The following is a 16,400-nucleotide window of genomic DNA, read 5'->3' on the forward strand; positions in this document are numbered from 1 at the left end:
TGCTATAAATAAAAACTATAATATAGATGTGCGATATCATGGAATATTTGGTTTTAATCCGGTTGTCCATGATGCTCAAGTTGATGACAACGAAGACGATAGTTTGATTCAAGATAGAAAATATTTTTAGATGTTGTAACTACTAATGAAGAGCCAGAAAAATCATTCGATTTTAATTTTGTTCCGGTTAATTTGGACTCGCGTTATTTCAAACGAATGAACAAAAGAATGGGTGTTCATCGTTCTAAGTACGATTTGAAAGCAGGAGATACTGTATACGTTATTTTTTGTTATTTCAAAGGCAAGAATTCAAAAAGATTATGGGACAAATCCATCTCTCAGATTAGAAAAATTTGAGAGCCCATATTCTTCACCTGTAAAAATCATTGAAAAGTTATCTAATAATTTTGTCATGATATGCACCAGGGAAGGAATGCATAAAAAGATACACTCAAAAAGACTTAAAAAGATTATATGATTTTTTTGTTGGCTAAAAATTTTTTTGCAAGATGCATTAAAACTCCTGATGAATTAAAGAACATTATGAACTATATTGAATATAATCAGTATCCTGATGACTTCACTGAAAATCGAAAGCGGACGTTACGCAGAAGATGTAAGAATCTACAACTAGTAAATGGAGAATTATTTTTTGCACATAATGGAAATTTCCGTACTGTTGTCTGCTCTTTTCAAGAAGCTAGAATTAACTCAATTTTAACTAAAGAACACTCTATCGGACATCCAGGTGTTACCAAAATGTGCCATTTAATTTCCCAAAAATATATTGGTATCAGTCAAAAAGTTATTCGCCATTTTATATCGACTTGTGAATCCTGCAATCATTTCAACAGCCTAAAGACATGTGAAGATATTCGAATGATCACCGTCTCCCGTAAATTCGAAAGATTTATGGCGGATTGTGTTGATCTTAGGAGATATTCTGATCACAATAATGAATATAAATGGATTCTTAATGTGATCGATTGCTATTCAAAATTTGCATGGTCATTTCCTCTCATAAATAAGACATCACAAAATATAAGAAATTCATTTAAAGATTAGTTTTACTCAGTTGGGCCATCAGAAAGTCTACACACAGATAATGGAAAAGAGTTTTGCAACTCACAAGTGTCAACATTATTACGTGATTGGGTAATAAAGGCAATCTCGCCACGATTTGGTCGGTCCCAAAAAATGGCGAGATTTAGAGATTTGACTGTAACCAAAAATGCCCAATTTGAAACGTTTGAGTGTATTAAAAAAATGAGAATAGTAGAAAAGAATCAAAATAGTAAAAAAATCAAAATAAACAATAAAATACTAGAAAGAAATAAATTTAAAAAAATCTGTATGAATGCATATTAATCAATTGATAAAATGAATACAAATTCACTTGCAAAATATACTTTATGCAATATATTTTACCAGTAATCAATTTAATTAATACTCAAATAAATAAAAAAACAAAAAATTATAAAATTAAAACATAAAAGCACGAAAAAATAAAATAAGAATTAACTGCATACATGCACAACAAAATAAAATAATATAACGTGCGTAATAATTTATTGTAGTTAATTCAATAAATTAAAAACATTTAAAAAATAAAATAAATAACATTTAATATCATCAATTTTTATTATTTCAGCTCGTCAATTGTAAGGGCAAAAAGAAATTCTTCAACAAGGATCCTTTTCTGTAAACCTACCACTAAAATACGATTTTGTCTTCAAAAAACAAGTTCGTTGAGCCATAGGAAAATGCCGGAATTTCCACATCCTTAGATACAAAATTGATGTCGTCAGCCCAAAATGATTATTTAAGTCAGGGTTTCTCAACATTTTTAGCTCAAGGGCCAAATCGATAATTAAGATTAGCTTCGCGGGCCGCACAAAAAATATTTTATATATTTTTATATTTTCCATTTTACTAAATATTGATTCGCATAAAAATGTAGATTTATATATGCATTGTGTGTTATATTTTTGAATTTGTCATGAGGAATTAATTCGTAAAAATTAATAATGGACGCATTTTTGAACAATGCCGCCAGTTCTATATCATGTTGTAAATTAATGAGTTCTAGTTGAAACTTAGCAGGCGCATCCTTAATTTCCACGCTGAATGGAGTTGCGAATATTTTCATTAAAGGAAGGAATTCTTTAAAATTCTAAAAATTAAATTTATATAAATGTACCCCAAAACGTGCTTCAAATTGATTAATTAAATCACTAATTATGGATATGTTTAACCTTAAGAATGAATAATTAAATTTAAACATTATTAAAAAATTAAAAAAGTTACTCTAGAGGGGCCGCATTTGAGAACCGCTGATTTAAGTGATGCAATTCTTTTCTAAAGTTCTTGACGCGGCTTTTAAATAGATTGCAAGGAGAACTGTTGAAAGAGAGTTTTCTTAAGGAGTATTAATCCTGGTGGAAAATTTATCCGAATAGTGTCTCCTCATTTCCACTACGAGACTCGTATCAGCTAGCAGAAAACGCACAATTCTCAAAGAGTTTTGTACTTCTGAAATATGGCCGTTAGCCACCGATAACTCCATACTATACTATGTCAGCGGTTGATCATATTTGTGGATAATAGTAAATTTTATTTAAAAATCACAATAGCACTTAAATGACAAAAGGGAGAAGAGCGGCATAATTGGGGCCGAGTGGAAAAGGATTCTTCTGGTCATTGAAAAGCTGAAAAAAACTAATGACAACCAGGAAACCAGCATCTTGAGAGGTAACTCGTTTGCTATTTGCAGTGCGGCCAATGGAGAATCCTAACTTCCTAATATGTATTCACTCCCAAATAATTTACTGTCAAAAAAACAAAAACGGGTTAAACGTAGATAACAAAGGTAAGAATTTTAAGCAGTTTCAATCAATAGAAGAAAAAATGCGCCTGCCGGGAATCGAACCCGGGTCGCTCGCATGGCAAGCGAACATGATACCTCTACACCACAGGCGCTGTTTGGATAAATCGTCGGTTGTTTGGTATTTTACGATCTTGATCATTCTTAACTATGCTCAGCTTTCCAAACTTTAAAGGATTATTCAATTTTAGTTTTGATGCAGTGGTTAAAAAATATTTTGCAAAAATCAAGAATTAAGAAAAGTCTTTAAAAAATCTTTTTCTATTATTTAAATAATACCACTTTTCACAACTCTTATAAATATTTAAATTTCATTTTGTCTTATTTACTACAAATATAACGCTGATAATTCATAGACTATTATAGCGTCATAAAATTCTTTACATTTTGTTATTCGAATTATTTAATAAATTATACTTTCAATCTCATAAAATGTAAAAAAAACATTTCATTTCTGAAAGTTATTGGAGTCATTTGTAGACGAGAAAGTTTCGTGAAGAACATACTATAATAAATTGTTGAGGCAAAATAAATAAAAAAAAGAAATGATTTGGCCCCTTTTGAACATAAACTGAAATTTAGTTCCCACTTAAAATTAAAACAATCAGCTTGTATTGCTAAAGTCAAAGTTTTTTTGACAAAGAAAACTCACAAAAGAAATGAGTTGGGCAACGCAAAACGTGAGAATGATAAAATATTGTATTGTGAAATTAAAACCCGAAGGTTGGGGAAATTAAAGGCCATACTGCTGATCTTTTTCTAGACAACGAAAATATCTTATTCACAAAGAACATTAAAAGTACCGATTGGACTAATCAAATCGATATTTGGCGGACTAAAGAAACCGTTTCCGGCTCTTGGCACTCTCTACAAACAATTTATCGTACCAACAATTGGCTATGCCTTCGCCGCATGGGGTATTAATCTGTCATGGTCTAACCGCCTTAAAATTGAGACTACACTATGTCGAGCCGCGGCTAGCATAACGCAAATTTCCAATTTGAACAACATTATTCCAAGTCCCCTTGATCACCTAATTAAGAAAGATGGAAAAGGCTTCTTAGCCATCCAACAGGACCACACGTCAAAAGACCAAGACCTTAGCAACCAGAAGCACATCACCCCGATTCGATTCCTCACAAAAACTGCTCCCCACCCGACAAATTGAATAATGCAGATGACATTTGAAGTTTGTAATTGACTAATTGAATTATGCAGATTTCATTTGAAGTTTATAATTAACAAATTGATTTGAAATGGTATAGATGACCATCTACCATCACTCCTTCATCCTCTGTTTCCAGATCATTTAGGGTTTTTTTCTTCATTTTCAATATTTTCTTTACAAGAATGGCTTGGTTTATTATGAGGCTACCGGATGAATTAATCTCTTTTCAGTGATTTAAATTATATGCTTGAGCCAGATTATCATAGTAGCTATTGTTTTCTTTAACACGAGTGTCTGTATGAAAGTCCAAGTTCCTTCTTCAATAGACAAATTTTCAAATAAAGCGGAGCAAAAAAATCATGGAAAGCTTCCATATTTTGATTAGATTAATAATAATCTTCTAAAATAATATTAAATGTCATCGTCTGACCCGCCATTTGCCAGACCACATTTCCAATTTCATAATTTTTCCCAAAAAACTACATTTTTTTAAGTCCGAAGTTATTCAATGAAAATTTACAATTTTGTTAAAATTACAGCTAATCAATCACTTCAAAGAAAACTAGTCATAAAAAAATACTCTAATTATTTTGGTGTTGTGGATTATTTTCAGTTCACTGGCAGGAAGTTTTACTTATGGACCTTTTCCACCTCAACTTGCTTCAGGTCTTTTTGAGAGGTGATCCCAATTTAAGCATGATTTGTTTCTCATTTTATTGAGTACAAAGTTGTTCTGACTTTCGTATCCTTTTATTAATTTTGTTTTCGAAAATAAAAAATATATATTTTATAAAATTATTTAAATTGTAATTGACTTTCTGTAGCTACTAATGTGCATGTTTAGTTGATAAAAATGGATTTAATTGAAGGAGCAAAATTTTACATAGATTTAATGCTTGAAGACGCCGGTCCCGGAATGAAGGCAATGCTATTCGATGCCAATACAGTAACAATATAAAACATAATTAAATTAGGCAAAAATAGTAAGCTACATATATTCCCCAACGGAACTATTATACAAACAAGTATTTTTATTCGACCAATTAAAAAACCAAACTTGCGAGTCTCTATCTTTCGTAGTGGCCATAATTTTTGTGCAGCCGACCAATTCCAATTATAATTTAATCCTCAAAGAACTGTCAACCCCCCGATTTACACATTATGCAATATGTCCCCAATATTTAAATATTTTAGATTTCTCAAGTTACTGTCCAACTGACTTTATCGAAGGGATTGCCATGGCAGATAACGACGAGAGAGTCCTGGCCCTCAGAGTATTCTTATCTGGGTTACTCCCTTAAGGAAATTTGCTTAGACTACTATGCCCATGGTCCTTGTCTCTTTACATTCAACATTGAGACATGTCATACGGTTGTAATTTAATTAATATTTAAAAATAGAATAATGGAGGTTGGAAAGGTGATTCATTTGAGCTTGTTTGTGGGGGATTAATGTCAGTGATCAATTCGTTGGGGCAAAACCCCGAGATCCGTCATCAAGGCTCGTCCCCTCATTGTGCCAAAATATGCTATGAACTAAAAAATATGTTGGACATGCAGAACGAATCTTCTAAGGACTATGATTCGCTGCTAGTCATAGTAGATCGGAATATAGACCCAGTGATCCCTGTCATCAATTCGGTCTCTTTAACCGAGTTCACTAGCATAGTGGACTTATGAGGCTATGATACACGAATTGGTAGGAATACACGACAATACGGTAAAATTGACACCGAAAGGCTCAAAGCAGATTGTAATAACATTAAATTCGGCGAATACATTTTTTAAACAGGTTTTCTGGACGATATTGAACCACGTGTATAGAATCGGTTGCTTTTTTACGATGAAATTGTGTCCAACGTGTCCAGTTGTATAGAAAAGATCAAAGGATTTAGCCAAGGCTTAACGGGGACTGAGTCATTGTCATATATGAAGGTTTTTTGGTTCAGCATGTTCAGGGATTTGTGGAAAAGTACACCAAACAGAGGAAGTGGGTGGAAATGGTGACACAACACTCCGACCTTGTAGGCGAACTAACGAGAATAGCCACAGAAAACAGTCTGTTCGAGACTTCGCTTCTGGAACAGGACATTATTGCATCAAAATTAGATTTCTCTCAAGTTATGCAAGTATTTTTAGTTTTTTTACAATTTCTATGGCAGAAAGTTGGCAATTTGTTTGCCGATTGCCCGAATGTGACTGCCTTGGACACAATTCGACTGTCCTTGTTGTGTTTGATTAGATTTCCTGAGGCTGCCAACTATAAACTTGACATATTCAACAAACATTTGCTCAAGCTGAACGTCTCTCCTCAAATGTATCAAATTCCGCAGTCATTTCAACGTTTTTTGAGCAAAAAGTCGAGTAATCGGACTGATGGGACTATTTTGCGGTGGAGGGAGGCTTTGAAGAAGGCCTCCAAGTCTTATCAAAGTGACCCTGTCAATTTGTACCGACGCTACCGACCATATTTGGCTACCCTGCTTTCCGAGATTGCCGAAAACAGTCTATCACTAACTGACTTTCCAAGCTCTTTGCAATATAACCCGTTTTTTGGAAAGGATGTGAAGAAGGGAGCCCAAACTAAAGGGGGTTACTCAAAAGTTGTCGTATTTATTGTTGGAGGAGTCACCTATGCTGAGGCTGGAGTCCTGGAATCAGAAAATTGGCCTTTTCAGGTTATTTTGGGAGGAACTCGAATTCACAATTTTGACACGTGAGTTGAGGGGTGTTATTTTATTTAGTTATTCCAAGGAGATAGTCAACATTCTTAGTTCGTCTGGATGATTGAGCTTATTTATTTAATTGATTATTTAATCATTTTTAAAAATATTTTACCACTTAAATTTATTCATGCAAAAATCAACCTTAAAAATATACAAAAATGAATTGTAATCACTAAATATTTTAAAACAATTATTTTAAACAAATTTTGAATTATAAATTCCTCTGAGGTCACTTAGAATATTTTCGAGTTGATTAAAAAACTCACATGACCCCTCATTTGATGAATAGCAGGCAGCCTTGTAAGTGTTTGATATTTGACTGCTAATGAATGTGATCATATCCTCAATCATGTTGAAGACATTTTTAAAGTCAAGGCTTTCATTGTGATGGGCCAAAACCGATTTCATATTGCACATCATTGAATTAAAATTTGCAAATTGTGCGATAATTTTTTTATGTCCTTGTTTTATTGATTTTTTCTTTTGTTTTGTGAGTTTTTTGATTTCCGTGTCCATATTTTTTAAGATTTGTGAGATCAAGACGTCATTTTTAGCGAAGGACCTTTTTCTTCTCACAACGAACTCTTGACTGAGATTAGAAGACAGTAGCGGAATCTCCTGCATTTTTTCAATATTTTTTTGAAGTGCCGTGTACTGTTTTTTAAACTCAATTCGTATTTTATCAACAATCCTTGCTTCATTTTCTCCAAATAGAGCGAGATCTTCGGTTATTTGGACAGTTTCGAGCAGATTTTGAAGGTCGGTGGTTATCTTTTTGAAGCATTCTGTGTTTTTGATGTTAATTTTGAACAATTGTGAAGTTTCCGAACCCCATTTCTTCATGGTCAGCATACTTGAAGTTTTTGTTAACATTTTTCTAGTTTCAGTAAGTTTTTTCTCGATTGAAGATAAATATTTTTTATTTTTTTGTGCGCTTAATGAAGCTTCTGGAATGATTTTGATAATATTTTCAAGCGATCGAATTATTTTGTCGACAATTTTTGAAAATTCAAATAAAAAATCATTTACTTCTGGTCGTTCGTCGAAATATTTAGCAAGTCCAGTATTTATTATCAAAATTATTTTTATGAAATCATCCATCGCACTCCGAATATTTAGTTTTGTCTCTTTTGGAATCAAATTTTGATTAGGGGCCGTTTCCTCGACCAATGTGTCGTATACGGTGTTGCACATGTCGTACAGTCCGTCATATATTCCGTCGTAGATTGGCTCGTTCTCTCCGTCTTCGAACATATTTAATCTCACCATTTTTAATTTGTTTTCCAATTCTTCATCCATTGCGTAGCGCTGTGAGATGGATTTACTTACTTATAATATTAATTATAAGCTCGTAGGCAATTTAAGACATTCTAGTTACGAAAAATATTCATTTACCTTTTGGGAAAATAATTATTTTTTAGTTAACTACTATTTACAAATAAAATTATTAGCTTTCAGTCGGATCCCTTCTTTTAAGGATTTTGACGAAGGGGCCGAGGTTGTCTACTTTATGTGGTTTTTATTTTCAAGTTACTGGATCTTAAAAGTGGGACCTGAATGAAGTCGTTAGGGCAAAGAATGAGGTAGAAGAGTCTATTCTTGTTTACAAGAAGAAACTCTCAACCTGTTTGAGTTTAATCGCAGGATGTTTTATCGTCGTTTACACGATGATGGGGTGAAGGAGGGTAGCCAGCAAGACTCGGAGATGTTAGCCACATGGGGGAGTATGTGGAAAGTCCGACCTCGCAAGGGAAAAGTGGACTTTAGCCTAGAGTCCACCAGACCCTTGATGACCGAGTCTTGCGGTGTCTTTGACATTCGCAAGAAGTTCGATTTTAATAAACTGTCTTTTCTAGTTTTTCTGAGTAAAATTATTAAAAGGAGTGACACTATATTATCACGTGTCTAGGAAGGGACATCTGTGGATGTGTCGGTGATAGTAAAAGTTACTTTTTGACAAATCAAATATTTTTTTAATATTTTTATGACATTAGTCAGGATCATTCAAAGATTTAGTCGTCGCTAATAATTCAAGAGAAACTTTGAATGCTTTAGGACTTGGTGAAATAGGAAATAGATCGCTTCTACTTTGAATCCTCATGACTCTTATTTTCTGAGGGATTTAAATGATCAAAAAAGAATTCCAAAGGAATATTAAACTATTGCTTATATTTTAAATATTCACACCGAGTGAAAAAAATCATAAAATGCTATGACAAATTTTAATTTTTTCTCATTTTGAATTCGTAGTTAAACCGAAAAAAGCTTTTCAACAAATTGGATTTTGTGATTAGCGCAAGTATCAAAAAAATATTAATTACATCTTAATTTAACGTTAACTGAATTTATTAGACAAAAACAATTTTCTTGACCAAGTAAATCCGGAAGCCACTCAAATCATATCATGAATTCAAGTGTTCCCTTGTAGCTTATCAACTAGCAAATGGATAAATCTGCGAATATTCTTGTTTAAATGATTATTTACAACAGTAATCAAATAAACATTTGATTTCATCAAATGAGTCAATGATAGCAAGCTTTTGATATTTACCAGTCAATTTACAATTTGATTCTACAAACAAATCGGCCAAATACTGAAATAATTAATTATTATAAAAAAACATTATAAAAATTTTTTAAACAATCGATGATTATTTCTCTTTTCTCAAAGAACTCTCACATTCGATATTATCAAAAATTAAATCACTAAAAATTTCAAATACAGATAGAATAAAGAAATGAATTCCAATTTAAACTGTTTGGCGAATTCAAATGAGATTTGAAATTTATTTTATTTCATGAATTGCGACAAACTTAAAGAAATTTCGATCGAATGACTTTTTTGTTCTAAAAAATTATTAATCATTGAAAAACTAAACAAAATTTAAATATTCGAGATAATCACCATCATAAGGCAACATATTAAAATAACTTTAGTTTCAAAACCATATAAACTGAACAATTTATTTGACTTACATCTGAAATATCTGAAATCATAGATATCAAAGACACAAAATTTCGCACAAATATCACGCATTCGTCAACGATTGTGATTTTGTTCCAAAATTCACAAAAATTCATTAATTATAAATCAAAAATATTACTATTTTTTTATATCTTGATATGAGAGCAAAATCCGCAAAATGTGAATGCAGAAAATTTAGGAACAAAAAGCAAAGTGTTTTTTTTCAAATTTTCGATAAAATTGTAAAAATTGATTGTTCAGAACAATCTAAAAGATTCCGATAATTTTTTAAATCGGGTTTTTTGAATTCCGAAATCTAGAGGTAATTGGCGTTAATCCCAACCTTGAGATTACTGTACACGATATGGAAAGATGTTTTTAATCACGAAAACTGATTATAGTGTGAATTGTAAGTCCGACAAATAAAAGAGAGAATATCAAAACAAAAGTCAATGTCCTCACACATATTTTCATTTAAGAATAGTAATTCCAGCTTAAACATAGTAAAATAGATTCAATACACTCAACCCTCTCAAATTTGTGATTCCTTCAATTTTGTTGGCCAATTAGAGAATAAAATCGATCATTTTTCAAAGAAACTACTTTAATGTGTCTTCAGTTAGCATATTTTTTAATTAAAAAAATTAAAAAAATCTTAATTTTATTAAAGTAAAATTCAATTCCCATTTATTTTTTTTAGATATAATTATATTTTCTTTGTAACGTCTTATGTAGATTAGATTAGTAAGACATCATGCTCGTTTTCAATGTTTTTTAATAAATCTTTTTCAATTGTCAATAACCTGACCACAATGTCATTTTTGTTAATTTCTCCCTCATCATTTATATTTTCATCATTTTCATCTTCAATGTTTCCGCAATGTTCCATCTCTTCTATTGTATCATTTTCTGCATATTCATATGCAAGAAATTCTTCAATATCCAACGGATAAAAATATCTGTCCTTTCTATTGGTATACTATCTTCTGATTTATTTTTCACGTTATCATTATTTAGAATTCCGAAACAATTTGAAATGGTTTGTTGCGATACATCTTCCCATGCCATTTTAACAAATATCACAACATTCTTTAATGTAAGGTTTTTGCAGGTTTGTGCTTATTGAAAAGCGTTTTAGAATTTTTTATGATTCCCAGGTCCATTGGCCGGACCAAGACTGTACTATTTCGCAATATAAACATGATTTCAATATTAGACAAATTATTAGGTATGCAATGGGAAGGACAATTATCCCGAATAAGTAAAATTTGTTTTTTCTGTATTTTAGATTCAAATCAAAGTTTATTAGCCAATCTATGAAGATTTTCCTAGTCATCCAAGCACGCTGGGAGCTATAATATAAAATAAATGAATCGTAATATAAAATAAATGAATCGTAATTGCCTCAAATGATTTTGAATCCATGAAACTGCATTGTGAAAGGATAGTCGAGGAACAAAAGAATCAAAAGACTATTCACCGTTTTTGGTTATCTACATTACATTACATCGAGAACGAATAGATTTGGATTTCTGAATTTTTTTCTATCTAGTTGTTTATTGAGGACTTGAGGAAGAATACTGGATTAAAAGTTTTTTTAATCGCTGGTGATTCAAACCGTAAACTTGATTCTTGTTATAACTCTTTAAATACAAATAGTGATATTTTTTTTAAATATGAGGCAAAACTGACAGTGTCTTCATTGGAAAGTTGTAAAAATTTAAAATAATAAAATTAAAGTTGATCCCGTGTACAATTTAGCTTATTAATCTAAAAACCGATTTCTAAATGTAAATTCGGATTTATAAAATGGACGTTAATTCAGAAAATAACGAACGATAGGTTAATAAAGTGTAATGCTAGACCTACATTTTGCTAACTTATTACAAAATAATTATGATCACTTCTTGGAAATTTTATTATTATTAAATAATTTTATTTATGTTTCAAAAAACTATAAAAATAATAAATAAATTGATTTGGATCATTTCATACATACTCTCATACTCTACTCTAATCATACTCTTGAACACAATAAGGAAAATCTTCTCGCTCGTAACACTGGAACGTATTAAGGACCCTGTTAATGAATATCTGTCGGCTAGCCAAAGTGGATTCAGGCCTGGGCGATCAACTGCAGATGTAGTATGGGGACATAGATGGATCTGTGCCATATCTCAGAAATTTAAAATGGCGACCACAATATTGGGCATTGATATGAGCAGGGCATTTGATACAATCCGCAGAGACAAGCTAATGGAGATCCTCAAAACTATTCTTGACAATGACTCGATCAGAATGGTTCGAGCACTACTTATAGACACCGAGTTAACGGTGAAGATCGGACCCGTACAATCAAGATCTTTCAAAACAAGCATTGGAACGCCCCAAGGTGATTCAATATCACCTGTACTATTCATTGTCTATCTTGAAGCGGCACTAAGAGATCTGAGAAAACTAGTGAAGTCTACTTCAATAACTGAAGTGATATATGCCGACGATTCGACTCTCGAAGAACTGCTGAACATTGCTCCTCAGGCACTGGAAAAATGGTTCTTAAAAGTGAACATAGAAAAAACCGAATATGTAACAATCAACCGGGAGGCAAATAGAACAGACGAAAAATGGCGAAACTCGAAAAAAGTTGGAACTCTTTTAGGAGATAGTGAAGACATTATGAGGAGAAAGATGCTATCGACTGTTGCACTTAACAAACTGCGGACCACTTGGCTACGAAACCGCGAGGTTGGAACGGCCTTACGTGCCAAATTATACAATGCTTTTATTAAACCCATACTTTTGTACAACGGAGGAACATGGGGAATATCTGAGTCTGAATCAAAATCTCTTGATGCATTCCATAGAAGACAGTTAAGAATTCTTATTGGCATCAACTGGCCAAAGAAAATCAAGAACTCCACCCTATACAATATCTGCAACAGCAGACCCGTCAGTGTGGACATTACCGAAGCACGTTGGCGCCTATTGGGCCACATTCTAAGACTCGACCAGGATGTTTATGCTAACTGGGCAATGGAATCATATTACGCAAAGGACGAAAGATCTGCGTCCCGAGGACGCCCACGAAATACATTACCTATTGTAATCTCAAAAGAACTACAACGCGTTAAAAGACAACTGAAAAATGGAGACGACCTAGATACTCTCAGGAGTATAGCATACAACCGCACATCATGGAAAATTATGACCGAAAAGATAGTCTCATATGTGGCACATGTGGGAACTTAATTAGTTTAAATTACATTATGTTCCTATGACAGTGCTAATAATAATAATCATTTCTTTCCTATGTTTTGTCGTGTTGTATAGTCTGCTTAATTTAGCTTAAAACTATTATCATTTATCATAGCAAATGGTATAGAGTTATTTATAACATTTATTGTTGATTTGTTATACTACATTAATGCATCACTGGTCACCACTGATGACTTAATTGCTACTTTGATAAAATGATAATTTTTTCACGCTCTGAGGTGATAAATAATGTAAATAAGATTAATCCACATTATATTTATCTTTAATGCAGTATTAGGCCGGGGAGATACCTATACATTGCGCATAGGAACAATTTAGTCAAATTGTTCCTCATACTGACTTTTGTCCGACGTGAAAATCGCTTGCTCATCTCCTTGCGAGTACTACACCAACTTGGAGTTGGAGTCAAAGGAGCTTGCGAAGCAGTTGCACATGGAGTTTGACAATGGTTTTTAAAAATCCAGTGGAACTTGTCTTAATTTTGAAACTATATGTTCTGAGTGCTTTTAATAGCACTAGACATGATCATCTTCTAAATATGCGTATATTCACTGTACGGACGCCATTTGTAGCTAGTATGAACACGCCTAACCTTCTTTTCTTCAGGTCATTTAATCTATTGCTCCCCTTATTGTTCTCATCTGGAGTTGATCACATCGCCCGTAATTTATCTTCCAAACTGAACATTTGGTATTTCGATGACATCATTCTGAGTGGTATACTCGACGTGATCACGTTCTCGTCCTTGGTAAAAAAAGAATCTCATTTTTCTGATCAAAGTTGGGATAAGATCTGCCCAAAGACTCCTTCAAGTGGAGAAGGAGAAGCTCAGAAAATATAATCTCCTATCTAAAGAGTTGGAGCTGATAGATAAAGCAAAAATGAAGATTATAGTTAAGTGGGATTCACCTGTGACTTCAAAGTTTATGAAGTACGAAAGATCATTATATAGGAATGACAGATTTTTGCATATATTTAGTCGTTGACTATAAAAAAACTAGAATGTATGATTGTCTTTTGTTGATACAAAATTGAGTCATGGAAAAGGAATAGAGTCGTATAGTAGATTTATTTGTTCATATAAATTTATTTAAACAGTAAACAATGATTTTATTTTCTATGTTTGAATGTACGAATTGTATAAGAACCATGGAAAAGGACCGAAATGTGAGTTCTATCTTTTTGAATAAAACGAAGAAAATTTTGTGATCTGTGCAGCTTATAGACTTAAAGGCCACTTTCTAAGATTATAATTTCTTCAATTTAAAAGAGTTTGTAAAAAATAATTAAAATCAAATACGGTTATTGCGAGGAATTGGATTATATGATTTCATAATACCAACGATTTTCTGATCAAAGTTGGGATAATAATCAATATTAATTCTGATCAACAATATTTCCAATCTTGACAGATTATAAAATACATTTTGACATTATTTATTGATAAAAATATGTAATGAATACTAATGTAGGCTCTCTATGAAGCAAAATTGAAGATTATTCCCGTAGTCTTGACATGGGATAGATTTTTCACAGTTCTTTAAAAGCCATATGGATAAGTTATCTATTAAGAAGGAACGAGGACATAAATTAAGTCGGTTGTGCGAAATAAGACGCTGGACAAAAAGTACGCCTCTACTGCCAATCAACTTGCGGAGCTGGCATACTGCTGGCATCAGCTGAACAAAAAACCTATATGAATACTAACATCAGTAGCAATGAATTTTTTAACAAAAGTAATTAATTAGTTTTAAAAAAAAGGCTAGTTGAGGAAGCCTGCTCGAAAATGAGATTTTTTGAGAAGCCAATCAATGCTAAAATCTGAAGGAACGTCTAAAAAAATTTATGTTAATAAAAACACCTTTTTTGACATTTCTTAAATGTCCATCTAACAGAAATGTAAAATTACTTTTAAAAACCATTCAAATTTGGAATTACGTTATAAATTCGTTTTTCTTCTAATATTAGCGTATTTAATAAATAAGCTGTGTATGTTCGAGATTTACCAAGAACATCTAAATAAAATTATCTTCAAATGAATCAAACAAAAATGTGGTAGTCCGGATCGCTGAAATATTCGTTTCGCATTACGCACTAATTATTCCTCTGAAAATCCCAATCACTTTGAAAGTGTTGCTCACTTCGATTAAATCCACTGCGATTCCACTCTCCAAAGTAAGACTGCCGAGAATCATTTCCCAAATCTTGTTGGGTACTGAAATAGCTGTGCATGTTGCTCTGTTTGTACATATCTGCTACTTATTTTACTGTTTGGATCTCATACCTGAATTATCTTCGATTTGGCATTTACATGGAATTCTCATACAATCACATTTGGTTAACTTCTGCCATTTGTGTACGTCAAAATCTAAATAATATCGGCAGTATTTATACTCGGAATGGGGCTTTTCGACTTAAAGTCAGCATTTCAAACAAAGTCTAGAATTTTCTTATCCTAAATGAAAATCAAAGGAAAAAAACAAGCATTGACGGGTAACTTAATTTTATTGTAAGAAAATATCATTTTAAATAATTTATTTTTAAAAGAAGCTATATATCTAATATTATTTGATTTTAGTGAGAAAACTTGTGAATAAATAAACAAAAAATTAAATTTTAGACTAAACTGATATAATCATTAAAGATTTTATAAAAAGATAATAAATCTGATACTCTTACATCGCGTGATTCTAAGTCTATGTCTACGAGACTAAAAAATTGCAATCTGTGCAACTTTAGCTCTCTTGGCAAGGCCATTGGTTTCTTCTCGAAGATCATTCTGGAAGCAATGGCTATTCCTAAACGTCCACCTCACGCTGCTTGTAGTCGAAGGATATCCGGTCTGGCTAAGGAGAGAAATCGCCTCAAAAAGTCAAACCGAATGTCTTTCGACATAATTACCCGCATCAGATATTTAAACAAGGAATTGAAGACCAGTGAACACAGGCACACCTATCTGAAATGGAATCGCATTCTTACTACCGTGAACCGTAATCGTTCAACGGGTGAAGTGTGGAAAGCCATTTGGCACGTGGCCAGGGGGGACGCCCCCGAACCATTCGAAGATTTCGATAAAAAAAGACGTAAACAACCTCATAAATTTCTATGCGAAGAATGCACACAAGGAGCACAGGAAATCCGATTCACTTCCCTCCAACAGAAGCCTAAAAAACGGGCGGAACCTCTCCTCCTCTCGATAAAAAAAGTGGAAGATGTTTTGCACTCTACAAAATCATCGTATTCTCACGGCCCGGATAAAATCCCGGTCATCCTATTAAAAAACCTTGGTGTCGAAGGAGTCAGGTTCCTAACATCTATCTTTAACTATTCAATCAACAAAAATGTGATTCCGTCAATATGGAAACAGGCCCTAATAAGGCCG

The 16,400-nt window shown here is 32.7% G+C and overlaps 1 protein-coding gene and 1 non-coding gene across 2 annotated transcripts; one reads left to right on the forward strand and one right to left on the reverse strand.

The window, feature by feature from the left end:
• Positions 1-2,908: 2,908 nt before the first annotated feature.
• On the reverse strand, positions 2,909-2,979 carry Trnag-gcc. The gene has a single exon. It is a non-coding gene; the product is annotated as a tRNA-Gly (tRNA).
• Positions 2,980-6,366: 3,387 nt separating this feature from the next.
• LOC118761923 lies at positions 6,367-12,991 on the forward strand. Its single transcript, XM_036500124.1, has 2 exons — positions 6,367-6,767; positions 11,782-12,991. The coding sequence occupies exons 1-2, from the start codon at positions 6,367-6,369 to the stop codon at positions 12,989-12,991; spliced, it is 1,611 nt and encodes a 536-aa protein (XP_036356017.1).
• The last annotated feature ends 3,409 nt before the right edge of the window (positions 12,992-16,400 follow it).

Source organism: Octopus sinensis, unplaced genomic scaffold (assembly GCF_006345805.1).
Source record: "Octopus sinensis unplaced genomic scaffold, ASM634580v1 Contig18731, whole genome shotgun sequence".
Classification (NCBI taxonomy): domain Eukaryota; kingdom Metazoa; phylum Mollusca; class Cephalopoda; order Octopoda; family Octopodidae; genus Octopus; species Octopus sinensis.